This window comes from Argopecten irradians, chromosome 16, assembly GCF_041381155.1.
Source record: "Argopecten irradians isolate NY chromosome 16, Ai_NY, whole genome shotgun sequence".
Lineage (NCBI taxonomy): Eukaryota > Metazoa > Mollusca > Bivalvia > Pectinida > Pectinidae > Argopecten > Argopecten irradians.
In genome coordinates, this window is record NC_091149.1 from 33,737,526 (window position 1) to 33,764,529 (window position 27,004).

Below are 27,004 nucleotides of genomic sequence, written 5' to 3' on the forward strand. Positions count from 1 at the left end.
TCTATAATAAAAAAGTAAATACATTTATTGAAATGTATTATACTGTAAGATATACCATTTAATATCAGTCTTATATAATATAACTAATTTATTGATTAGCTTAGTCAAATGACACCCTTGTCGCTTCAATTATTCTGTCCAATTTTTAAAGACTTACAAATTTTGTGTACTTTCTGTATCCAAGTAGCACATATGTAGGGGATTTCCACCACGATCAGATGATGCTATAGTTTTGTTATCATAACCTTCTTACTAAGTTTCTGGAGGGAGACTAGTGATTTGTGAACGGAAGAGGAATAAGGGGCGTGGGATTTTAGTTTCATGTTACAGAGGAATGGCGTAAAGGGGGTGTTATCTATTCTATACATCTCAACTATTTTAGCATTGGATTATGTACTCAAAATTGTAATTCCAAATAGATTGTATAAAATTACATATATAAAGTAGGCTTGGTCGTATGCAGCCTGATTAGAGCAACATTAAATATAATTCTAAAACAAAAGGAATTTCTGTACTGATGTATAATTTTAAATTTGCTATACGTTATTCTGTATTAGAACTTTCAAACACAATATCATATCAGACAAATAACTGACACCACTTAAGAAACAGTGTTATTATGTCTATGGATGTTAATCTTCCTCACCATCTATAGTGTATACACTGACCATGTGGTTTAGCCACATGTGGTAGAGTTTGCATGCAACAACATGGTCATTATGCAACGTTCCCAGCCGTTCACAAATAATATATTATGTTGTTTCTAATGATATAGGTCTCATGAACATTACGCAAATGTTTTTTTAACATGTTAATTATCTACATCTACATGTACTACTTTCAACCTGATAAATAATTTTGTGAAATATGCTTTATGTGTTGTAATAATATTGGTAAATTGGCAAAATTATACATTCTGTTTAGAAACGTACACGTTTTAAATCGTTCTTTCAAGAGAATATTACTGTACATCAAACCACAAATAATTGACACCTGGCTAATTTCCCTTATCTTGAATAAAACCGTTGCGTGTACTCACGATTACACAACGTGTTTTTGTATCATATCATGGAAGGTAAATACAAGCTCGTTAGAAATATTTACTTTCCTGTAAATAAACAAGCAACGCCTTTAGTTTGAACATGGAAATGAAGTTATATAGAATCTTTCTCAATTACGGTGTCTGTTACATATCTTGTTTAATTATATATATGTAAAATAATTAAACAGCATATATAAAAGATTTTATTTAATGAAGTCATGAATGAGTCATATCAGATAGGAATACAGCCAGACGTCCTGGTTAGAATGTATTTGTCTCGACAAGCGAATTGATATGTATATGTTAAGTATAAAAAATGAGATGTGTAACAGATTGTCATAATTTTAAATGATTTGATATCAAACATCAGACTTGTAATCCCACCACACTTATCATACTACACTATCGTCGTGGAGCGAAATTACAAGTCTAATTTTAATTGTATTATTTATCAAATTCATTTCAAACCTATAAGTTTTTGTTAACACTACGGAGTAAGATGTAAATGTTGAGCTGTGTAACATATCTAGGTTAAGATTGCCTCGGGGCACTGACCTATACTTCTCCACTTGATCTGACTTGTGACGTATGAAGGGGTTTTCCACCTAGGATTGACACAGAGGCCACGCATCACAAACGATTGATGTATACAACAGAGTATGCCGCGTGCAATTTTAATAGACTTTTTTCCATGAAAAATACTTGCAAATTAATTTTATATATTTTATAACTATTGTTTCTAGTTTGTTCTTTATTACAGGGTATTTTTTTTTATCAAAACAAAATAATCAAAAAGGTTGACTTTATCTTTTACTTGCGGCGCAAATAGAATGATTATATTTGCATATTAATATCTAGGGAAATCCAAACAGTTTCATGTCACTTTTTATCGTGGTCAGAAGGAGAAACATCCATTATTAACACACAGAATAGTTTGAACTGAAGGCTATAGAATGTTCACAAATGATTGGCCTCAACAACATCATTTTAAACAGAATGAAGTACTGCTATCAGTCCAAAATTACGTCATGTAATATAACAGTCGTTCACAGTTTAAACCTTCCCTAGAGCTATCGATATATGGTCACTTCAGTTATCGTTCGAAAATATTGTTTCTCCCAAATATTAAAGAAGAAAAATCCCAAATCATTTTACATATGCCATCGATATACTCTTTATCAAACTTTGGTGAGTTATTTCTACTGTTGTATATTAACAGAGCGTGTTCAGAAATTCGTTCCGAATTAATATCTAGTAATCGGACATCTCCCATTTTCAATCATTTCTCTATCATATATCGTCTTCTCCTTACTAGTTGTATGATCTAATAATCGGACATCTCCCATTTTCAATCATTTCTCTATCATATATCGTCTTCTCCTTACTAGTTGTATGATCTAATAATCGGACATCTCCCATTTTCAATCATTTCTCTATCATATATCGTCTTCTCCTTACTAGTTGTATGAACACTCGCTTTTTGTTTTGCTTAATTTCTTCATAAATAAATATCATTCAGTATTTTGCGACTATTTCTTAAGAAGATAATGCCAAAACTATAAATTGTGTTTTTATGAGACACTTGCACGTCACTCAACTGGCTGAATTTCCAAGTATATATCTAAATCCCAGAACTAAGAGTACACCCACCAGTAAATAGATCACTGTAGGTCGAGGATCAATGTGATTCATTCATTGAGTGGAATGTTGGCCGGGAATCCCGTTAGCAGCGTGTATACATACATTTACTACTACACTCTGTTTGTTAGACAGTCACGTACCGAGTGTAACACCAGGCCGTTAACATCCCGATAGCATCATGAGCACGGAAAAAGGGTAAGTTTACTTGTCATTTCATGTGTTCTAGTGATTCGCTGTCTTATTAATATATATGAGCTTAAGTTAACGAAAGAAAGAATACCAAGGGATCTAATTATCATAATCCATGTACACTTTTAAAAACGTGATAGTAACATGAACAGTTTCTCTTTTATCTTTTTTTCGATAATATAATTGTTAATTTTAGTATTGTAAAAAGGACAATATTAGCGATATACACATTTCGAGATTATATATGTTATGAGAATACTTGTAAAGGTATTTTAATATGTTACGAGAATACTTGTACATCTATTTTAATATGTTATGAGAATACTTGTACATCTATTTTAATATGTTATGAGAATACTTGTACAAGTATTTTAATATGTTACGAGAACACCCTAGTGTCAATGCGTTTTTATATGTTATAGGAAAACTTGTACATGCATTTTATTACGTTATGAGAATATTTGTGCATTACATTTTTGACCTGTATTATAAACATAATATAACAAAAGTTTTGTACGTCGAAGATGAACAAACCCTTAATTATAAACATAATACAACAAAAGTTTTTTACGTCGGAGATGAACAAACCCTATATTATAAACATAATATAACAATAGTTTTGTACGTCGAAGATGAACAAACCCTTTATTATAAACATAATACAACAAAAGTTTTGTACGTCGGAGATGAACAAACCCTATATTATAAACATAATGTTACAAAAAAGCTTTGTACGTCGGGGATGAACAACCCCCTATGTCACAAACATAATGTAGCGAAAGCTTTGTACGTCGGAGATGAAACAAACTCTTTTTTATAAACATAATATAAAAAACACCTGTACGTCGGAGATGAACAAACCTTTTATTATAAACATAATGTATCAAAAACTGTTTACGTCGGAGATGAACAAACCCTTTATTATAAACATAATGTATCAAAAACTGTTTACGTCGGAGATGAACAAACCCTTTATTATAAACATAATGTATCAAAAACTGTTTACGTCGGAGATGAACAAACCCTATATTATAAACATAATGTTACAAAAGTTTTGTACGTCGGAGATGAACAAACCCTATTTTATAAACATAATACAACAAAAGTTTTGTACGTCGGAGATGAACAAACCCTATATTATAAACATAATGTTAAAAAAAAGCTTTGTACGTCGGAGATGAACAACCCCCTATGTCACAAACATAATGTAGCGAAAGCTTTGTACGTCGGAGATGAAACAAACTCTTTTTTATAAACATAATATAAAAAACACCTGTACGTCGGAGATGAACAAACCTTTTATTATAAACATAATGTTTCAAAAACTGTTTACGTCGGAGATGAACAAACCCTTTATTATAAACATAATGTTTCAAAAACTGTATACGTCGGAGATGAACAAACCCTTTATTATAAACATAATGTATCAAAAACTGTTTACGTCGGAGATGAACAAACCCTATATTATAAACATAATGTATCAAAAACTGTTTACGTCGGAGATGAACAAACCCTATATTATAAACATAATGTATCAAAAACTGTTTACGTCGGAGATGAACAAACCCTATATTATAAACATAATGTTACAAAAGTTTTGTACGTCGGAGATGAACAAACCCTTTATTATAAACATAATATAACAAAAGTTTTGTACGTCGGAGATGAACAAACCCTATATTATAAACATAATGTTACAAAAGTTTTGTACGTCGGAGATGAACAAACCCTATATTATAAACATAATGTATCAAAAACTGTTTACGTCGGAGATGAACAAACCCTATATTATAAACATAATGTATCAAAAACTGTTTACGTCGGAGATGAACAAACCCTATATTATAAACATAATGTATCAAAAATTGTTTACGTCGGAGATGAACAAACCCTATATTATAATGGAAAGTATATCGAAGATAATCAACCAAACAACAAAATACGAGCTATTCTTAAATGATAGAGTAACAGTGTTGGATATTACGATAACAATTATTACAAGGAAAAATATTTGTTGCAATTAGAATTAGCATGTTATGTAGGATACTAAAATACAATTTTTAAAGTTTCTGTTTTTTGTAAATCTCATATTTGAGGAATAAAGGAATATAGTTATGATTCATTAATCGATTGCATGATATTTGATATTTTACCTTCAGGGTAAACGACTGTCAAAAGAACCCATAATTAACGCGTGCGTCTCTGACGAACAACTTAGACGCAAGAGATATCAATAAATAGTACATTACCATACAAGATATATATCAATTGATAACTTATCTACATCATGTCCAACATATTACTATATACCTATTCATTCCATAAAAAATGGGTTGGGTAGGGTAGAATACTTTTACTTTTGATAAATCTAATTTGAGGTAAGCCACAGAATAAAGTCACATGATTCTTGTGGCACGTGTCTTTGGTTGAAGTTAGATTTATCTATTGACATCGGTTTCAAATAAAAATTACCTTTAAACTTTATTATAAGTACAAATGTAGCCAAATCCCTTATCGCATATAATATGGCGTAGTGTAATGTAATTATTGACCAGGAATAGTACACGTCAACATCCCCTTATTTGGAAGTTTTGCTTCCTGTTTTCGACCAGTGTTTGTTAATGTATCCATCGTAAAGATGTTCATGACCTTCAACCTTCAGTCCTTATTGATTGACGAAACGGAAGTCCTCTTCCGGTTTCCATGGAAACACTTAATTAGAGCTTATAGACGGAGTAGATTGACATAACACACAATGCGGATCATTGGCGATGTCTAGTGGTGCTCATGTACCGGAAAGCGACACTAGTTACGTCATAGTCGTAAAATCATTTCAACCAGGAAAACATATATTAAAATGTGGAATTATGTATCATTTGTGGTCCTAATTTGATAGAATTCAATGCCTGGTTATCTAAATTTGTATTCTTGTTTATGAAATGGATAATTTAATGTAATTGTCATAACTGTTAAATATCCTGTCTTTTACCGTTCACTCCATCGTGTTCAATACACATCAAGCTTGACGCAACAAACGGGGAAAGGTTGTTTGTTTATGATAGACCATAAACGATGTGAATTCGTCTAACAAATGATTCCTTGACTATTTGTCACCGGTGCTACGATGAAAACTTTGGTTTATTTGTGTTTTTACATTAGTCTCACTGTTTTGAACTAATTGAATATTGTACAGGAATTTTACACACATATCTCTGTACCTTAAGATGTTATAAATGATACCTATCATACCAATATGCTGGATTAACTAACCATTTAAGTGATATACTACACAATTTGATTAACTGCACATTATATTCTAAGCTGCTGTGGTGTATGATAATATGAAACAATCCTATCAGACAGTAATGACTCTACTAATTATTATATTACATTAAATACACTGTTCATTTGTTCTATCTATCACACTTAACACACTATAAAATGGGTGGTGGCGACAGCATCATATATTGTGTAATATGTTATATATGAAGCTATGTGACGATTCTAAAGCTAATCTTATTTTATTGAAAACTTCAATTGAATGATCATACTAAGTAATAAAACTTATCGGCTATCTTTTACATCAAGATGTGCCAAGTATTCGCCATATCTCTGTTGTGTTATTTCATTGAGTGAACAGAGCTTGCTGCCAGTCAGATTGTGGCGTATAGAACATCCAAGGGATGTTGTTGTCTATTATTAGAAGAAGTGGAAAGTTCAGTGTTTTTAATTATTATTTCAGATTATTCCGACTGACTTCCAAACGTTTTGTAAAAATGGTTATTGGGCGTGACTTTCGTCCGGTGCCTAACGTCCAGGCCAGCTCTAGACTAGAACCACTAAGTATTGTGGTGAAGCGTCCACACAGGAGGTGGTACCGCCGGACCAAGTATGACTATGACGTCAGAGAAACAAAGGTATGGATTACGATCGAAGTCCCAGTCGAGCTGGTCAGAGATGCTAACTAGGTATACTATTGGTTGTTTGAGGCAATCACAGCTTAACAAGATATCATCTCAGAACGTCATTAGAGAAACGACAGAGTGGGGGTACTGTGGTTTAATAGATCTAACGCCCTCCTTACATTCTAATATGTGTTTTGTGTCTTCTGGAAGAAGTAGAACTCTTGCTGATTTAAGAGTGCTATCTCACTGAAGCATAGACTGGAAACTGTTCAATAAAAGGAAGAAACTACGAACTAGCCAAGCACTTTCGTGGTAATGTTGATGACGAAGAAATATTCAGATATCTGATTTCATGACGAAATAGTGTTGATTCGTATACAGTGTATATTGTATGCTGATTGATTTATCGTCGTCAATCTTTCGTTTTAGCTCACCAGTTTACTTGAGGATAAATCGGATCTGCAGGTCAAGGTCTCCTGTAAAGATCACATCCTTAACTTCAGGAATTCAGAGTGTGACGCTTTGGAAGCCGGAGGTGGCTTAAGTATCAAGAGATTCCTTGCTGGATATTTGAACAGAACAACTTTCAAATGTCTGAGATTTAACTCCGGTAAAACAATGGACGAAGGCGTGGAGAAAAGGGAATTGCTGAAAGTATTAGCGGAAAGGTAATCCCACTATATATACATTTCTGACTTTGTCCTTTGTTCTTTGTTTGTTTTCTTTGTGTTTCTCATAATGCTTGATGTACAAAATTGAACTGTATAATATTGCCATTCACTATCATTGCCGGATATTGCATTCCAAAAATAATCTTGTGACTACAGTGTATTCCTAAACCTTTGAAATACTATTTTTGTTGTTAAATAATTGGAGGATCTGGCTATGTTTTTTACAGGAAATTTGACATAAACGACCCAGAAATCAACCAGATTATAGAAGCTAATAGAGAGTCCGTGCTGTGTGTTGTTGTGCGAGTGATTCGAACCACCGACCCACTGAAAATGAAGCAGGAGGTTTTGACATCTAATAACGCTTCTATGAACGTAAGCCTATTTTTAATCCTACGCAGGCATTTTTATATGCACTGGAAGTTGATTTTATTTTATTTCTTCTGATCTTCTATAAGAAGTAGATTACATTTAAATGTCTGTTGTGAGAATAAGACATTCATGTTAAGGGTATACCTAATGTTGTTTATACATTGATGACGTAACGATTAATTTATACTCCAAACGCCAGATCACATCGATTCAAATGGGAGGTAACTATATACATTGAACGTATCACTTACCATCATGTTATTTGATGTAGATTGTTTAAACTAATTCATGGCATGTTGTAAAACTGTAAATATTTAAAATTTTATTTTATTTTTTTGTTTCGGGTATACCATATTTCGTGTCGTCATTATTTTCAGCATATTCGCGAGTACAGAAATTCGCGATGCGAGTACGCGAGTCCAGAATTTAGTGATGCGAGTACAGAAATTCGCTTTCACACCAGATAAAGATCCCGTTTCAATCCAGAAAACAGTATTATCCGACGTATAAAGAAACTCAATAGCATATTTACATTTCAGCTTGATTTGGTGGACGGCTCGGGAGTAAACGTCAAAATAAAAAAAGATCATTTATCCTGGCCGGAATTGTCTGTGGCCCCACTTGTGTTGGCCTACGAGATCTGCGAGTTAAAAGTAGACATGACTGATGGGACTGTTCAGTTGCTGTTGGAACCAGAACTACAAGGTGGCTTCGTCAACTTCCCGCAGGATCTCGATGGTATGTACAATCTCACGTGCTTATTTATCTATCATTCAATTTTATGTTTTGATAGTTTACTTAATCAGCCCTTTCAGGAAACAATGGTGTCACCGTTGGTATCGTTGATTCTGATTGGCTTCTATAACAGCGTAATGATTTTAAAGAAAAAGGTGTCCCAAAATGAATTTGGATGTTTTAAGTGTTCTTTATAAAGTGAATCTTTAGTGAATTGAATTTTAAGTTAAATATATTTTTATGTTATAGCGGTATAATACAAAACTCAGAATGTATTTGGTTACAGTTTGCTTTCATTTCAATTTGTTATGGTGTAGATGTCTGATCTTATGATATCTTCATTGTCATATATTGTATGTTTCCTCCACAGTCTGTGAAGGTCTGGCTGATTGTATGGCTGTACAAACATCTTCATTGTCATATTTTGTATGTTTCCTCCACAGCCTGTGAAGGTCTGACTGATTCTATGGCTGTACAGAACTATGTGCATGCTTTAAACGAAGCAATAGACGAAATGACACCTGAAGAACGGAACCTTCTGAGAGACATCGTCATGATGTCATCGGATGATGCGGACATAATCTGTCAAATTGTAAGTAAATTATAGTCCCTTCAGCATACATGTAGCCTCTTCTTGGAACTCATCACTGTCGACATAAACATCCATCTTATCCTTTTTCCCCATTACTAGTATCATCTGTATCTTTATTGTGGTGATAATGTCATTATTAAAACACACTGATTTCTTCTTTTTATTTCAAAATTCCAAAATGGTTTCATGTTTCTATCGTTCATTTTTATTTACAAATGTTATCGTTTCATTTTTCTAGCTTCATCAACCTTCGTTTGCTGACGATGAAACTAGATCAGAGAAAAGCTTGAATGACTCGATGGACGTAATGAGTATATCTTCATACTATACGACCTCGATTGACATATCGTACTCCACGAACTTGACCGACTCTGCTTACAGTACGAGCTCAGCTGACTCCGCTTACGGAACGTGCTCGGCTGATGAGGAATCCGAACCTCCGACGCCGTCAAATGAAACGTTAAGCTTCCCACCTACTGTTACAACTGTAAGTTTCCATGATTTCCTAACATCCATATCCTGCTCTATTGCTTTGGTTCGTGATATTTTGAAGTCAAATAGATAAAAATCACAGCTGGAAAACAGAAAAAATATGTTTAACACTTAAAATAAGACATCCAAATAAATTATATACATAAATCCGTCATATCATTATATTTGTACATGTGGAGCGGAATGGGGTTGGATCAACCATCGGTGATCAGGCACATTGATCACCAGAGTCTCCAGCTAGCGTTTAGAGGTCCTGGGTTCGAGCCCCGACCGCTATGTTTTCTCCCCTAGCTCCTGTTACACGTGAATAATATGTAAATTATGTAAAGAAGCTAATGACGTCATTTCATTGCCTCCTCTACCTTAATCAGCACGGATATATATCAATGTTGATAAAGAACATTTTTTTCTGGTTTATTTTTAAAAGCCAAAACGTCTCATTTGCTTACCTGAATGGCGTGGTTACATGCTTTAATTTTCATATGTTCTATGTAGTTGGGCCAAATGGAAGGCGTCGAAGTACATGATGACAAAATGAGTGTTTCCTCATCTTCAACAAGTTCAGCCGGATACTTCTCTTGTCCGCCCTCTCCTTCAGACGGTACCACTACGCCACCAATCCAATCGGTAAGATATGCATTGTTCATATTCAACTATCTGTTATTTAATGTGTTTTTTCTAACATTTCTGTATTGTACTCAAACATTTCATTAACTGTTACTTAGTGATTTTTGATGTATCCCCGATAACAGATCCGTAGTTATTTCAATGCCGCAAAACTTATTTAACTTTTAATTAACAGGATATCAAATCTACCGATTGGACAGATGCACACATTTTGTCGCTCACTACCAAACCTGAAGCCTTTCTCAAAATGCTGGAAGTCATAGGATGGCAGAAAATGGTAAAATTTGCTTTCATCATAGTTTCACGAAAAACCAATCTAAAACTGTTAATATAAACATACTGGTTTTTTTTTTTAAAGTTTGTCTATTAGCATACATTGTAGCTTTCTAGTTGCAATTGTAGGTTAAAGTAATTTAAAGTATTGTTTGTTTCGGTTACGTAACTGATATCTATTAAAGATGGTATACCGCTAACAAATGGTATTTTTCCTCAATAAAAACCGGAACAGACAAATAAGTATTTTTCTTCAGTTACAAAAGTTACTTACTTTACACCATTACCATCATTGAAAAGTTTGAGCTTCTAATTTTACTTCATGATAGAATTATCAAAAATAATTGATTGCATCCCGGAAAAAATCCGTGGCACTATGTCTTATATTGAATGAAATACTGATCGTGCATGCACCAGAAGCAACATGAATTATTTTTATATTTATTTTTGTCTTAGACACATATATGTACTATTAAACACCAGTTATTGTTCGAATGATGAGTATCATTTATGATCTGTCGGCGATGGCGCATCCTTAACCCTGCAATACATATGTATTACTCTTATGTAATGTTACACTATACCAACCAGTGAATATTCTATGTGTGATATTGTGATGATAAGTACGATGTGTACCCTGTCACCTTCATCAGACAAATGACCTGGCAGCTTAAGTACACAAAGAGGTACGAGTTGTCATCGAAATCAAAATCGAAGATCGATGTTCGATTTAGATTTTTGCATTCTTGAGTAGTCACTAATAATTGTCACGCGCTCAAACAGATATCATATGATGATGTGATTTAATTACTGTTCCAGGGTGACGGCACTTTGATGAGGCCAGAGGACAAAAATCGAAAGGATTTGTTTGAATGTTTCTTCGTGTTACTTAAAAGACTACACCACGAACATCCAGAAATCGTCGACAGCATTTCATCTTTCTCCTCTAGAACACGGAAACAGCTTTGTGGAATAGTGAGTTTGCTTAATTTTACGATCAAAAATTAGCTACAATTTATTAACACATTAACTTATACATTAGGTTGGTTTTGTTTATATATTTAATAACCTCCTATTATATAACAGCTAGAGGTTTTTTTTATAGACGGCCTGCTATGTATGCAGGATGATGCGATGTCTGTATATTTTGGGAGACTGCGATATATGTAACATTGGCATATCAACAAGTACAGTAAATAATGAAGTAATGTTTGTGTATCATTGCCCCTTCAATACTTGTCTCAACGTCGTAAGGCTTTATGTGATTGACTTAGGATTACGACGATGCCAATAGTCGAGTATATATTGAAACCAGTCGAAATGTGTTCGTTGGCCTTTCAAAAGTCCTTATATAAGCAGAATTTGAACGTCGTTTTGATAAGTTGTCCAGTTTTGACCTTGAACTTAAGGGAAAGCCCCGTGTAAATTTAGAAGAGTTCTAAAAATAAATTATGAAATCGAGGCTGCGTGGGAATGATGCACAGCCGGGAGGACGGTTTAGGACTCCTACAATATAAATTTATTTCTTCGCAAGCAGAGCGATTTTGGTGGGGTTTTTTCTTTTTCATATGAAATTATACTGGATATATTAAAACCATATGCATTTTACCGACTTTATCCTTCCTTGGCCTGAATATTCAGTGAAGATAACATATATCAATACTGTTCTATTGTAGGCTACAGTGACGTTGCACTATGAATCTCACACATTTTAATTTTTGTTTCAGTATAAATGGAATTTGGATCCCAGTGAAGCAGACAGTAAGGAGAAAATGGACCAAATGTGCAGTGAATTCGACAAGCTTAGGAATGACATTGACCACGAGGAATTATCGCGGGTGGAGAAACTCTTTGAACGGTTGGAGGAAAACAGTTATACCATATCTGCTGCGTACTCAATGCTCCTAGCTCTGTCCTGATTTATATGGTCTACGTCCTTCTCCGTTTAACCTTGCTCCATCGTTATGGAGTTATGACGTACAAGTGATCTATCACGAAATATAGCAAACGTCGGCGTAGACATAATGATAATGTTCATTATTTCACGAAGACGAGGAGAGATCGACTTGAACACAGACATCCACTCCACTGCCGTGTATTTTGATCCTCGGACAGCTCCTATAATATGTCAACATAAAAACTTCCAACTCGCTTACGTCCAGGGTTGACAATCGTGGCTGTTTAAGTTGTCATAAATGTTTTCACAAATGTCATAAAATTGTTGTTTTTGTCATGTATGAAAATCTAGTCATTAAATTATTAAGTAAATTGTATAAATATAATTTCAAAATGGACTGTCTGAAATTTGTGTTTTTTTTCACATTTTTTATACAACTTAACGTTTCATCGGAACCCCGTATAAACCCCTTCATGTATTTGTATGTATTCATTGTATTTATATTTTAATGATGTGTCGGTTACTATTTTACGACTACTTACATTTCCTTCCTCTGTACAGTGTATCGTGTGTGGTCTATAGATTTTGAGTGTTTGTCACTACATTTCCTTCCTCTGTACAGTGTATCGTGTGTGGTCTATAGTTGAGTGTTTGTCACTACATTTCCTTCCTCTGTACAGTGTATCGTGTGTGGTCTATAGTTGAGTGTTTGTCACTACATTTCCTTCCTCTGTACAGTGTATCGTGTGTGTCCTATAGTTTGAGTGTTTGTCACTACATTTCCTTCCTCTGTACAAGTGTTTGTATCGTCGTGTGTGGTCTATAGTTGAGTGTTTGTCACTACATTTCCTTCCTCTGTACAGTGTATCGTGTGTGGGTCTATAGTTGAGTGTTTGTCACTACATTTCCTTCCTCTGTACAGTGTATCGTGTGTGGTCTATAGTTGAGTGTTTGTCACTTACATTTCCTTCCTCTGTACAGTGTATCGTGTGTTGGTGTTTGTCACTACATTTCCTTCCTCTGTACAGTGTATCGTGTGTGTTTGTTCAGTGTTTGTACATTTCCTTCCTCTGTACAGTGTATCGTGTGTGGTCTATAGTTGAGTGTTTGTCACTACATTTCCTTCCTCTGTACAGTGTATCGTGTGTGGTCTATAGTTGAGTGTTTGTCACTACATTTCCTTCCTCTGTACAGTGTATCGTGTGTGGTCTATAGTTGAGTGTTTGTCACTACATTTCCTTCCTCTGTACAGTGTATCGTGTGTGGTCTATAGTTGAGTGTTTGTCACTACATTTCCTTCCTCTGTACAGTGTATCGTGTGTGGTCTATAGTTGAGTGTTTGTCACTACATTTCCTTCCTCTGTACGTGTATCGTGTGTGTGAGTGGTCTATAGTTGAGTGTGTTGTCTATAGTTGACTCACTACATTTCCTTCCTCTGTACAGTGTATCGTGTGTGTGGTCTATAGTTGAGTGTTTGTCACTACATTTCCTTCCTCTGTACAGTGTATCGTGTGTGGTCTATAGTTGAGTGTTTGTCACTACATTTCCTTCCTCTGTACAGTGTATCGTGTGTGGTCTATAGTTGAGTGTTTGTCACTACATTTCCTTCCTCTGTACAGTGTATCGTGTGTGGTCTATAGTTGAGTGTTTGTCACTACATTTCCTTCCTCTGTACAGTGTATCGTGTGTGGTCTATAGTTGAGTGTTTGTCACTACATTTCCTTCCTCTGTACAGTGTATCGTGTGTGGTCTATAGTTGAGTGTTTGTCACTACATTTCCTTCCTCTGTACAGTGTATCGTGTGTGGTCTATAGTTGAGTGTTTGTCACTACATTTCCTTCCTCTGTACAGTGTATCGTGTGTGGTCTATAGTTGAGTGTTTGTCACTACATTTCCTCTCACTCCTTCCTGTACAGTGTATCGTGTGTGGTCTATAGTTGAGTGTTTTGTCACTACATTTCCTTCCTCTGTACAGTGTATCGTGTGTGGTCTATAGTTGAGTGTTTGTCACTACATTTCCTTCCTCTGTACAGTGTATCGTGTGTGGTCTATAGTTGAGTGTTTGTCACTACATTTCCTTCCTCTGTACAGTGTATCGTGTGTGGTCTATAGTTGAGTGTTTGTCACTACATTTCCTTCCTCTGTACAGTGTATCGTGTGTGGTCTATAGTTGAGTGTTTGTCACTACATTTCCTTCCTCTGTACAGTGTATCGTGTGTGGTCTATAGTTGAGTGTTTGTCACTACATTTCCTTCCTCTGTACAGTGTATCGTGTGTGGTCTATAGTTGAGTGTTTGTCACTACATTTCCTTCCTCTGTACAGTGTATCGTGTGTGGTCTATAGTTGAGTGTTTGTCACTACATTTCCTTCCTCTGTACAGTGTATCGTGTGTGGTCTATAGTTGAGTGTTTGTCACTACATTTCCTTCCTCTGTACAGTGTATCGTGTGTGGTCTATAGTTGAGTGTTTGTCACTACATTTCCTTCCTCTGTACAGTGTATCGTGTGTGGTCTATAGTTGAGTGTTTGTCACTACATTTCCTTCCTCTGTACAGTGTATCGTGTGTGGTCTATAGTTGAGTGTTTGTCACTACATTTCCTTCCTCTGTACAGTGTATCGTGTGTGGTCTATAGTTGAGTGTTTGTCACTACATTTCCTTCCTCTGTACAGTGTATCGTGTGTGGTCTATAGTTGAGGTGTTTGTCACTACATTTCCTTCCTCTGTACAGTGTATCGTGTGTGGTCTATAGTTGAGTGTTTGTCACTACATTTCCTTCCTCTGTACAGTGTATCGTGTGTGGTCTATAGTTGAGTGTTTGTCACTAATTTCCTTCCTCTGTACAGTGTATCGTGTGTGGTCTATAGTTGAGTGTTTGTCACTACATTTCCTTCCTCTGTACAGTGTATCGTGTGTGGTCTATAGTTGAGTGTTTGTCACTACATTTCCTTCCTCTGTACAGTGTATCGTGTGTGGTCTATAGTTGAGTGTTTGTCACTACATTTCCTTCCTCTGTACAGTGTATCGTGTGTGGTCTATAGTTGAGTGTTTGTCACTACATTTCCTTCCTCTGTACAGTGTATCGTGTGTGGTCTATAGTTGAGTGTTTGTCACTACATTTCCTTCCTCTGTACAGTGTATCGTCTATGTGTGTGGTCTATAGTTGAGTGTTTGTCACTACATTTCCTTCCTCTGTACAGTGTATCGTGTGTGGTCTATAGTTGAGTGTTTGTCACTACATTTCCTTCCTCTGTACAGTGTATCGTGTGTGGTCTATAGTTGAGTGTTTGTCACTACATTTCCTTCCTCTGTACAGTGTATCGTGTGTGGTCTATAGTTGAGTGTTTGTCACTGCATTTCCTTCCTCTGTACAGTGTATCGTGTGTGGTCTATAGTTGAGTGTTTGTCACTACATTTCCTTCCTCTGTACAGTGTATCGTGTGTGGTCTATAGTTGAGTGTTTGTCACTACATTTCCTTCCTCTGTACAGTGTATCGTGTGTGGTCTATAGTTGAGTAGTGTTTGTCACTACATTTCCTTCCTCTACAGTGTATCGTGTTGGTCTATAGTTGAGTGTTTGTCACTACATTTCCTTCCTCTGTACAGTGTACGTGTGTGGTCTATAGTTGAGTGTTTGTCACTACATTTCCTTCCTCTGTACAGTGTATCGTGTGTGGTCTATAGTTGAGTGTTTGTCACTACATTTCCTTCCTCTGTACAGTGTATCGTGTGTGGTCTATAGTTGAGTGTTTGTCACTACATTTCCTTCCTCTGTACAGTGTATCGTGTGTGGTCTATAGTTGAGTGTTTTGTCACTACATTTCCTTCCTCTGTACAGTGTATCGTGTGTGGTCTATAGTTGAGTGTTTGTCACTACATTTCCTTCCTCTGTACAGTGTATCGTGTGTGGTCTATAGTTGAGTGTTTGTCACTACATTTCCTTCCTCTGTACAGTGTATCGTGTGTGGTCTATAGTTGAGTGTTTGTCACTACATTTCCTTCCTCTGTACAGTGTATCGTGTGTGGTCTATAGTTGAGTGTTTGTCACTACATTTCCTTCCTCTGTACAGTGTATCGTGTGTGGTCTATAGTTGAGTGTTTGTCACTACATTTCCTTCCTCTGTACAGTGTATCGTGTGTGGTCTATAGTTGAGTGTTTGTCACTACATTTCCTTCCTCTGTACAGTGTATCGTGTGTGGTCCTATAGTTGAGTGTTTGTCACTACATTTCCTTCCTCTGTACAGTGTATCGTGTGTGGTCTATAGTTGAGTGTTTGTCACTACATTTCCTTCCTCTGTACAGTGTATCGTGTGTGGTCTATAGTTGAGTGTTTGTCACTACATTTCCTTCCTCTGTACAGTGTATCGTGTGTGGTCTATAGTTGAGTGTTTGTCACTACATTTCCTTCCTCTGTACAGTGTATCGTGTGTGTGGTCTATAGTTGAGTGTTTGTCACTACATTTCCTTCCTCTGTACAGTGTATCGTGTGTGGTCTATAGTTGAGTGTTTGTCACTGCATTTCCTTCCTCTGTACAGTGTATCGTGTGTGGTCTATAGTTGAGTGTTTGTCACTACATTTCCTTCCTCTGTACAGTGTATCGTGTGTGGTCTATAGTTGAGTGTTTGTCACTACATTTCCTTCCTCTTGTTCCGTCCACAATGTATCGTGTGTGGTCTATAGTTGAGTGTTTGTCACTACATTTCCTTCCTCTGTACAGTGTATCGTGTGTGGTCTATAGTTGAGTGTTTGTCACTACATTTCCTTCCTCTGTACAGTGTATCGTGTGTGGTCTATAGTTGAGTGTTTGTCACTACATTTCCTTCCTCTGTACAGTGTATCGTGTGTGGTCTATAGTTGAGTGTTTGTCACTACATTTCCTTCCTCTGTACAGTGTATCGTGTGTGGTCTATAGTTGAGTGTTTGTCACTACATTTCCTTCCTCTGTACAGTGTATCGTGTGTGGTCTATAGTTGAGTGTTTGTCACTACATTTCCTTCCTCTGTACAGTGTATCGTGTGTGGTCTATAGTTGAGTGTTTGTCACTACATTTCCTTCCTCTGTACAGTGTATCGTGTGTGGTCTATAGTTGAGTGTTTGTCACTACATTTCCTTCCTCTGTACAGTGTATCGTGTGTGGTCTATAGTTGAGTGTTTGTCACTACATTTCCTTCCTCTGTACAGTGTATCGTGTGTGGTCTATAGTTGAGTGTTTGTCACTACATTTCCTTCCTCTGTACAGTGTATCGTGTGTGGTCTATAGTTGAGTGTTTGTCACTACATTTCCTTCCTCTGTACAGTGTATCGTGTGTGGTCTATAGTTGAGTGTTTGTCACTACATTTCCTTCCTCTGTACAGTGTATCGTGTGTGGTCTATAGTTGAGTGTTTGTCACTACATTTCCTTCCTCTGTACAGTGTATCGTGTGTGGTCTATAGTTGAGTGTTTGTCACTACATTTCCTTCCTCTGTACAGTGTATCGTGTGTGGTCTATAGTTGAGTGTTTGTCACTACATTTCCTTCCTCTGTACAGTGTATCGTGTGTGGTCTATAGTTGAGTGTTTGTCACTACATTTCCTTCCTCTGTACAGTGTATCGTGTGTGGTCTATAGTTGAGTGTTTGTCACTACATTTCCTTCCTCTGTACAGTGTATCGTGTGTGGTCTATAGTTGAGTGTTTGTCACTACATTTCCTTCCTCTGTACAATGTATCGTGTGTGGTCTATAGTTGAGTGTTTGTCACTACATTTCCTTCCTCTGTACAGTGTATCGTGTGTGGTCTATAGTTGAGTGTTTGTCACTACATTTCCTTCCTCTGTACAGTGTATCGTGTGTGGTCTATAGTTGAGTGTTTGTCACTACATTTCCTTCCTCTGTACAGTGTATCGTGTGTGGTCTATAGTTGAGTGTTTGTCACTACATTTCCTTCCTCTGTACAGTGTATCGTGTGTGGTCTATAGTTGAGTGTTTGTCACTACATTTCCTTCCTCTGTACAGTGTATCGTGTGTGGTCTATAGTTGAGTGTTTGTCACTACATTTCCTTCCTCTGTACAGTGTATCGTGTGTGGTCTATAGTTGAGTGTTTGTCACTACATTTCCTTCCTCTGTACAGTGTATCGTGTGTGGTCTATAGTTGAGTGTTTGTCACTACATTTCCTTCCTCTGTACAGTGTATCGTGTGTGGTCTATAGTTGAGTGTTTGTCACTACATTTCCTTCCTCTGTACAGTGTATCGTGTGTGGTCTATAGTTGAGTGTTTGTCACTACATTTCCTTCCTCTGTACAGTGTATCGTGTGTGGTCTATAGTTGAGTGTTTGTCACTACATTTCCTTCCTCTGTACAGTGTATCGTGTGTGGTCTATAGTTGAGTGTTTGTCACTACATTTCCTTCCTCTGTACAGTGTATCGTGTGTGGTCTATAGTTGAGTGTTTGTCACTACATTTCCTTCCTCTGTACAGTGTATCGTGTGTGGTCTATAGTTGAGTGTTTGTCACTACATTTCCTTCCTCTGTACAGTGTATCGTGTGTGGTCTATAGTTGAGTGTTTGTCACTACATTTCCTTCCTCTGTACAGTGTATCGTGTGTGGTCTATAGTTGAGTGTTTGTCACTACATTTCCTTCCTCTGTACAGTGTATCGTGTGTGGTCTATAGTTGAGTGTTTGTCACTACATTTCCTTCCTCTGTACAGTGTATCGTGTGTGGTCTATAGTTGAGTGTTTGTCACTACATTTCCTTCCTCTGTACAGTGTATCGTGTGTGGTCTATAGTTGAGTGTTTGTCACTACATTTCCTTCCTCTGTACAGTGTATCGTGTGTGGTCTATAGTTGAGTGTTTGTCACTACATTTCCTTCCTCTGTACAGTGTATCGTGTGTGGTCTATAGTTGAGTGTTTGTCACTACATTTCCTTCCTCTGTACAGTGTATCGTGTGTGGTCTATAGTTGAGTGTTTGTCACTACATTTCCTTCCTCTGTACAGTGTATCGTGTGTGGTCTATAGTTGAGTGTTTGTCACTACATTTCCTTCCTCTGTACAGTGTATCGTGTGTGGTCTATAGTTGAGTGTTTGTCACTACATTTCCTTCCTCTGTACAGTGTATCGTGTGTGGTCTATAGTTGAGTGTTTGTCACTACATTTCCTTCCTCTGTACAGTGTATCGTGTGTGGTCTATAGTTGAGTGTTTGTCACTACATTTCCTTCCTCTGTACAGTGTATCGTGTGTGGTCTATAGTTGAGTGTTTGTCACTACATTTCCTTCCTCTGTACAGTGTATCGTGTGTGGTCTATAGTTGAGTGTTTGTCACTACATTTCCTTCCTCTGTACAGTGTATCGTGTGTGGTCTATAGTTGAGTGTTTGTCACTACATTTCCTTCCTCTGTACAGTGTATCGTGTGTGGTCTATAGTTGAGTGTTTGTCACTACATTTCCTTCCTCTGTACAGTGTATCGTGTGTGGTCTATAGTTGAGTGTTTGTCACTACATTTCCTTCCTCTGTACAGTGTATCGTGTGTGGTCTATAGTTGAGTGTTTGTCACTACATTTCCTTCCTCTGTACAGTGTATCGTGTGTGGTCTATAGTTGAGTGTTTGTCACTACATTTCCTTCCTCTGTACAGTGTATCGTGTGTGGTCTATAGTTGAGTGTTTGTCACCTGCATTTCCTTCCTCTTGTCCCGTCCACAATGTATCGTGTGTGGTCTATAGTTGAGTGTTTGTCACTGCATTTCCTTCCTCTGTACAGTGTATCGTGTGTGGTCTATAGTTGAGTGTTTGTCACTACATTTCCTTCCTCTGTACAGTGTATCGTGTGTGGTCTATAGTTGAGTGTTTGTCACTACATTTCCTTCCTCTGTACAGTGTATCGTGTGTGGTCTATAGTTGAGTGTTTGTCACTACATTTCCTTCCTCTGTACAGTGTATCGTGTGTGGTCTATAGTTGAGTGTTTGTCACTACATTTCCTTCCTCTGTACAGTGTATCGTGTGTGGTCTATAGTTGAGTGTTTGTCACTACATTTCCTTCCTCTGTACAGTGTATCGTGTGTGGTCTATAGTTGAGTGTTTGTCACTACATTTCCTTCCTCTGTACAGTGTATCGTGTGTGTGGTCTATAGTTGAGTGTTTGTCACTACATTTCCTTCCTCTGTACAGTGTATCGTGTGTGGTCTATAGTTGAGTGTTTGTCACTACATTTCCTTCCTCTGTACAGTGTATCGTGTGTGGTCTATAGTTGAGTGTTTGTCACTACATTTCCTTCCTCTGTACAGTGTATCGTGTGTGGTCTATAGTTGAGTGTTTGTCACTACATTTCCTTCCTCTTGTTCCGTCCACAATGTATCGTGTGTGGTCTATAGTTGAGTGTTTGTCACTACATTTCCTTCCTCTGTACAGTGTATCGTGTGTGGTCTATAGTTGAGTGTTTGTCACTACATTTCCTTCCTCTGTACAGTGTATCGTGTGTGGTCTATAGTTGAGTGTTTGTCACTACATTTCCTTCCTCTGTACAGTGTATCGTGTGTGGTCTATAGTTGAGTGTTTGTCACTACATTTCCTTCCTCTGTACAGTGTATCGTGTGTGGTCTATAGTTGAGTGTTTGTCACTACATTTCCTTCCTCTGTACAGTGTATCGTGTGTGGTCTATAGTTGAGTGTTTGTCACTACATTTCCTTCCTCTTGTTCCGTCCACAATGTATCGTGTGTGGTCTATAGTTGAGTGTTTGTCACTACATTTCCTTCCTCTGTACAGTGTATCGTGTGTGGTCTATAGTTGAGTGTTTGTCACTACATTTCCTTCCTCTGTACAGTGTATCGTGTGTGGTCTATAGTTGAGTGTTTGTCACTACATTTCCTTCCTCTTGTTCCGTCCACAATGTATCGTGTGTGGTCTATAGTTGAGTGTTTGTCACTACATTTCCTTCCTCTGTACAGTGTATCGTGTGTGGTCTATAGTTGAGTGTTTGTCACTACATTTCCTTCCTCTGTACAGTGTATCGTGTGTGGTCTATAGTTGAGTGTTTGTCACTACATTTCCTTCCTCTGTACAATGTATCGTGTGTGGTCTATAGTTGAGTGTTTGTCACTACATTTCCTTCCTCTGTACAGTGTATCGTGTGTGGTCTATAGTTGAGTGTTTGTCACTACATTTCCTTCCTCTTGTTCCGTCCACAATGTATCGTGTGTGGTCTATAGTTGAGTGTTTGTCACTACATTTCCTTCCTCTGTACAATGTATCGTGTGTGGTCTATAGTTGAGTGTTTGTCACTACATTTCCTTCCTCTGTACAGTGTATCGTGTGTGGTCTATAGTTGAGTGTTTGTCACTACATTTCCTTCCTCTTGTTCCGTCCACAATGTATCGTGTGTGGTCTATAGTTGAGTGTTTGTCACTACATTTCCTTCCTCTGTACAGTGTATCGTGTGTGGTCTATAGTTGAGTGTTTGTCACTACATTTCCTTCCTCTGTACAGTGTATCGTGTGTGGTCTATAGTTGAGTGTTTGTCACTGCATTTCCTTCCTCTGTACAGTGTATCGTGTGTGGTCTATAGTTGAGTGTTTGTCACTGCATTTCCTTCCTCTGTACAGTGTATCGTGTGTGGTCTATAGTTGAGTGTTTGTCACTACATTTCCTTCCTCTGTACAGTGTATCGTGTGTGGTCTATAGTTGAGTGTTTGTCACTACATTTCCTTCCTCTTGTCTACAGTGTATCGTGTGTGGTCTATATATGTTGAGTGTTTGTCACTACATTTCCTTCCTCTGTACAGTGTATCGTGTGTGGTCTATAGTTGAGTGTTTGTCACTACATTTCCTTCCTCTGTACAGTGTATCGTGTGTGGTCTATAGTTGAGTGTTTGTCACTACATTTCCTTCCTCTGTACAGTGTATCGTGTGTGGTCTATAGTTGAGTGTTTGTCACTACATTTCCTTCCTCTGTACAATGTATCGTGTGTGGTCTATAGTTGAGTGTTTGTCACTACATTTCCTTCCTCTGTACAATGTATCGTGTGTGGTCTATAGTTGAGTGTTTGTCACTACATTTCCTTCCTCTGTACAGTGTATCGTGTGTGGTCTATAGTTGAGTGTTTGTCACTACACATTTCCTTCCTCTGTACAGTGTATCGTGTGTGTGGTCTATAGTTGAGTGTTTGTCACTACATTTCCTTCCTCTGTACAGTGTATCGTGTGTGTCTATGTGTGGTCTATAGTTGAGTGTTTGTCACTACATTTCCTTCCTCTGTACAATGTATCGTGTGTGGTCTATAGTTGAGTGTTTGTCACTACATTTCCTTCCTCTGTACAGTGTATCGTGTGTGGTCTATAGTTGAGTGTTTGTCACTACATTTCCTTCCTCTGTACAGTGTATCGTGTGTGGTCTATAGTTGAGTGTTTGTCACTACATTTCCTTCCTCTGTACAGTGTATCGTGTGTGGTCTATAGTTGAGTGTTTGTCACTACATTTCCTTCCTCTGTACAGTGTATCGTGTGTGGTCTATAGTTGAGTGTTTGTCACTACATTTCCTTCCTCTGTACAGTGTATCGTGTGTGGTCTATAGTTGAGTGTTTGTCACTACATTTCCTTCCTCTGTACAGTGTATCGTGTGTGGTCTATAGTTGAGTGTTTGTCACTACATTTCCTTCCTCTGTACAGTGTATCGTGTGTGGTCTATAGTTGAGTGTTTGTCACTACATTTCCTTCCTCTTGTTCCGTCCACAATGTATCGTGTGTGGTCTATAGTTGAGTGTTTGTCACTACATTTCCTTCCTCTTTCCGTGTACAATGTATCGTGTGTGGTCTATAGTTGAGTGTTTGTCACTACATTTCCTTCCTCTGTACAATGTATCGTGTGTGGTCTATAGTTGAGTGTTTGTCACTCTACATTTCCTTCCTCTGTACAGTGTATCGTGTGTGGTCTATAGTTGAGTGTTTGTCACTACATTTCCTTCCTCTTGTTCCGTCCACAATGTATCGTGTGTGGTCTATAGTTGAGTGTTTGTCACTACATTTCCTTCCTCTGTACAGTGTATCGTGTGTGGTCTATAGTTGAGTGTTTGTCACTACATTTCCTTCCTCTTGTTCCGTCCACAATGTATCGTGTGTGGTCTATAGTTGAGTGTTTGTCACTACATTTCCTTCCTCTGTACAGTGTATCGTGTGTGGTCTATAGTTGAGTGTTTGTCACTACATTTCCTTCCTCTGTACAGTGTATCGTGTGTGGTCTATAGTTGAGTGTTTGTCACTACATTTCCTTCCTCTGTACAGTGTATCGTGTGTGGTCTATAGTTGAGTGTTTGTCACTACATTTCCTTCCTCTTGTTGTCCACAGTGTATCGTGTGTGGTCTATAGTTGAGTGTTTGTCACTACATTTCCTTCCTCTGTACAGTGTATCGTGTGTGGTCTATAGTTGAGTGTTTGTCACTACATTTCCTTCCTCTGTACAGTGTATCGTGTGTGGTCTATAGTTGAGTGTTTGTCACTACATTTCCTTCCTCTTGTTCCGTCCACAATGTATCGTGTGTGGTCTATAGTTGAGTGTTTGTCACTACATTTCCTTCCTCTTGTTCCGTCCACAATGTATCGTGTGTGGTCTATAGTTGAGTGTTTGTCACTGCATTTCCTTCCTCTAGTCGAGACACACCACAATGTTTGCGTTGGTATATATTCAGTTGATTGTTTTGATCTGACCTTCTCTCTAGCATGCCGTTTTGTTGTTATATTTCGTTTAAAATATCCCGTCAACTAATGGTTATCTTCAGACAACAGAAAAGAGTGTGACTACAAAATCGGACGTATTTCATATAGGGATAACGCGCCCCATATTGAATATATTCTTAGAGGAATTGCTCCATACAAGCATGGTTAACATAAAAGCGAAATCCAATCCCTATATTTACACTCATACGACTTTTTTATTTATATTTTATGCTATAAAATCGTCATTTGAATTTGACGTAATTATTCAATAAAAGTCGGTCAAAAGTGGGAGGAGCTTACTCAATTGAACAGCGAAAGATGCCTCTTCACGAAAGGTAGAATTATTCATCCGCGACGATAATAAAGTTCAATATTTCATTGTAAAATAAACATGCCAAACAAAGTAAATTTCAGAAAAAAAATTATTTCATCAGATCAGAACTTTAAATATATATTAAATTTTGCTAAAAGTTAATATGTAGCGTAATAACATAAAGAATTTGTACTCGGCCACATGGGTGAACCCGACGACCGTTTTTCTGCAGCGAGGCGAAGCTGACGCACGCTTACACACTGGAGTTTGCCGAAGTTGTCAAAACACCGATGTTCAAGTAGCTCAACGTGTTTGAGAATGTCGTCTGACTTGACGATATTACATCCTTGGGATCCCGGTGATTAAATAATCTACGCTTAGATCCATCCCCATCTACAGACGGAACATTTTTACTTGTGTTCGATGGGTACAATGTAGGCCTATTTGAGTGGTGACGCGTAACTGCCAATACGTGGATTACTAGCGGTGCATGTTTTATAATACACATGATTAAATTCTCAAAGAACAAATACAAGAGGATATGTTTATAATTGACCTCTGCCAGAGGGTCTCACGCCCGTCCACCCCAAAGACGCGATCGTAGGATGAACACAGACACAGAGGTAATGTTTACATTTGACAGCACTGCACGTTGCCCTGGTTGGGATATTTTTCTCGTTTCTTTATACAATTGTTAATTTAAAAAATGTTGGTATCATATCTAAATATAAAACATATATGTATTGTTTACATTTTCCTAAAATTCTATGAAAAACAACAATATACACGTAATGTTGTGTCAAAATGTAAACAAAGCCATGTGTTTCTTTAAAAAAAAAGTAGCCCCTTTACGTTGCATAGAACATTTTCATACACAAATTCAAAGTTCAATGTTACCATGCAGTTATGGTAAACAAAATCGGCTAGTACTTGCGTATAGTGAACAAGCCTACCAAGTGTAAATATAAAGTGTTGGTATTGATTGATTATCTGATTTGGTGTGGTTTAGTGTTTACGTCCTATTAACAGCCAGGGTCATTAAAGGACGTCGTCCCATGAATGGGGTGTCTTCCTTGTGTGAAAGTGCTACATGTATCTTACTGAAGTATAAAGACACCTAACAGCGCATATATACTGACAACCGCCACACCAGTCGTCCCACTCCTTTTATGTCGAGCGCTAAGCAAGAGCAGAAACTACCACATTTTTAATAATTGTAATCTGACAAAGCTCCACTTGTTAAACAGGACGTTATGAAAGCCATTGTTCTAAATACATCAGATTCCGAGAAATGTTTACATCAATAGGAACACAGTAACTTACCCCGTTTACTTCAGATTCTGATGCAAAGGTCTTCCTTCAAAAGCAAGTAACATAGTTTATTACTAGGATCATAGAAAACAATTGTCTAGGGGTAGATATGCCAGGCATGATATCCTTGTAACATTATTACTCTATTTTATTAACATCCTGTTACAGGGGGAATTCTCAGCAAACACCGATGAATTTCGATAGTCTAGATCTTACGTTGTGCATAAAAGTATCTCTCTACGAGCTTCATAAAGTTTGTTCAGGTAGTTTTTGTTGAGATGACGATCTCTGAAAGTATCACAATTATAAGCCCTGCTTCTACATATATTGAAGATGCTCTACTTCTTTCGAATTCCCAATCAACTTGTCTTGGAAATATTCTTTGATCAAAGTAAGGTTGTATTTGGTTAAAGCCCCATTATGTTTTGGTGTGAAAAAAATATCGTCATAAAGTACCAAACTTTGCTGAATAGTAGAGCATATATCCTTATGAAAATATCCGCTAATAAAAAATGCCCAACATTTCCATGTTTTTCAAAAACAATAGAAAACCCCTCTTCGGAGAGGGGGAAATCCGTAGTTCCGCCCCAGAGCCAAAACAATCTAGTACGCATGCGTAGGCACATAAAAAGTGGGATTTCCCTAACAAACTTCAACATCATGCATGGCGAACGCAACTCGCCAAACTTATACGTGTCAGCGAACACACATGCGTATGGTGGCTGATTACGGCCATCTCGTGTTGTTGTGTTGTCGCCTTGTCGTGTTGTCGCCTTGTCGAGTTGTCGCGGTCTCAAACTGCGACAACCCGAGATTTAACAGTTAAAATGTCGACTTGTCGCGTTTTTGAACCGCGACAAGTCGACAACACGACAACACGACAAGTCGACAACACGACAAGGCGACAACACGACAAGTCGACAACTCGACAACACGACAAGTCGACATTTTACCGCGACAACACGAGATTCTGTACGCGCTAATTAGCGTGTTTGAAATGTCGACTTGTCGTGTTGTCGACTTGTCGTGTTGTCGTGTTGTCGACTTGTCGCGGTTCAAAAACGCGACAAGTCGACATTTTAACTGTTAAATCTCGGGTTGTCGCAGTTTGAGACCGCGACAACTCGACAAGGCGACAACACGACAAGGCGACAACACAACAACACGAGATGGCCGTAATCAGCCACCATACATGCGTCTGTTGGAACGTGGTGAAGAGGGAGACCAATTCTTCAAACAACGACAATTTAG

The 27,004-nt window shown here is 37.5% G+C and overlaps 1 protein-coding gene across 1 annotated transcript; it reads left to right on the top strand.

Moving 5' to 3' along the window:
- Positions 1 to 2,720: 2,720 nt before the first annotated feature.
- Positions 2,721 to 12,833, top strand: LOC138310297 (uncharacterized). Its single transcript, XM_069251438.1, has 11 exons — positions 2,721 to 2,878; positions 6,615 to 6,789; positions 7,207 to 7,445; positions 7,676 to 7,823; positions 8,360 to 8,558; positions 8,999 to 9,147; positions 9,386 to 9,634; positions 10,135 to 10,266; positions 10,442 to 10,543; positions 11,359 to 11,514; positions 12,267 to 12,833. The coding sequence occupies exons 1-11, from the start codon at positions 2,862 to 2,864 to the stop codon at positions 12,456 to 12,458; spliced, it is 1,758 nt and encodes a 585-aa protein (XP_069107539.1). The 5' UTR covers positions 2,721 to 2,861; the 3' UTR covers positions 12,459 to 12,833.
- Positions 12,834 to 27,004: the final 14,171 nt, after the last annotated feature.

Coding starts and splice junctions, on each gene's coding strand:
- LOC138310297 (XM_069251438.1), top strand. Junction 7,446..7,675: donor CTGAAAGTATTAGCGGAAAG/GTAATCCCACTA, acceptor TGTTTTTTACAG/GAAATTTGACATAAACGACC. Junction 9,148..9,385: donor CGGACATAATCTGTCAAATT/GTAAGTAAATTA, acceptor TCATTTTTCTAG/CTTCATCAACCTTCGTTTGC.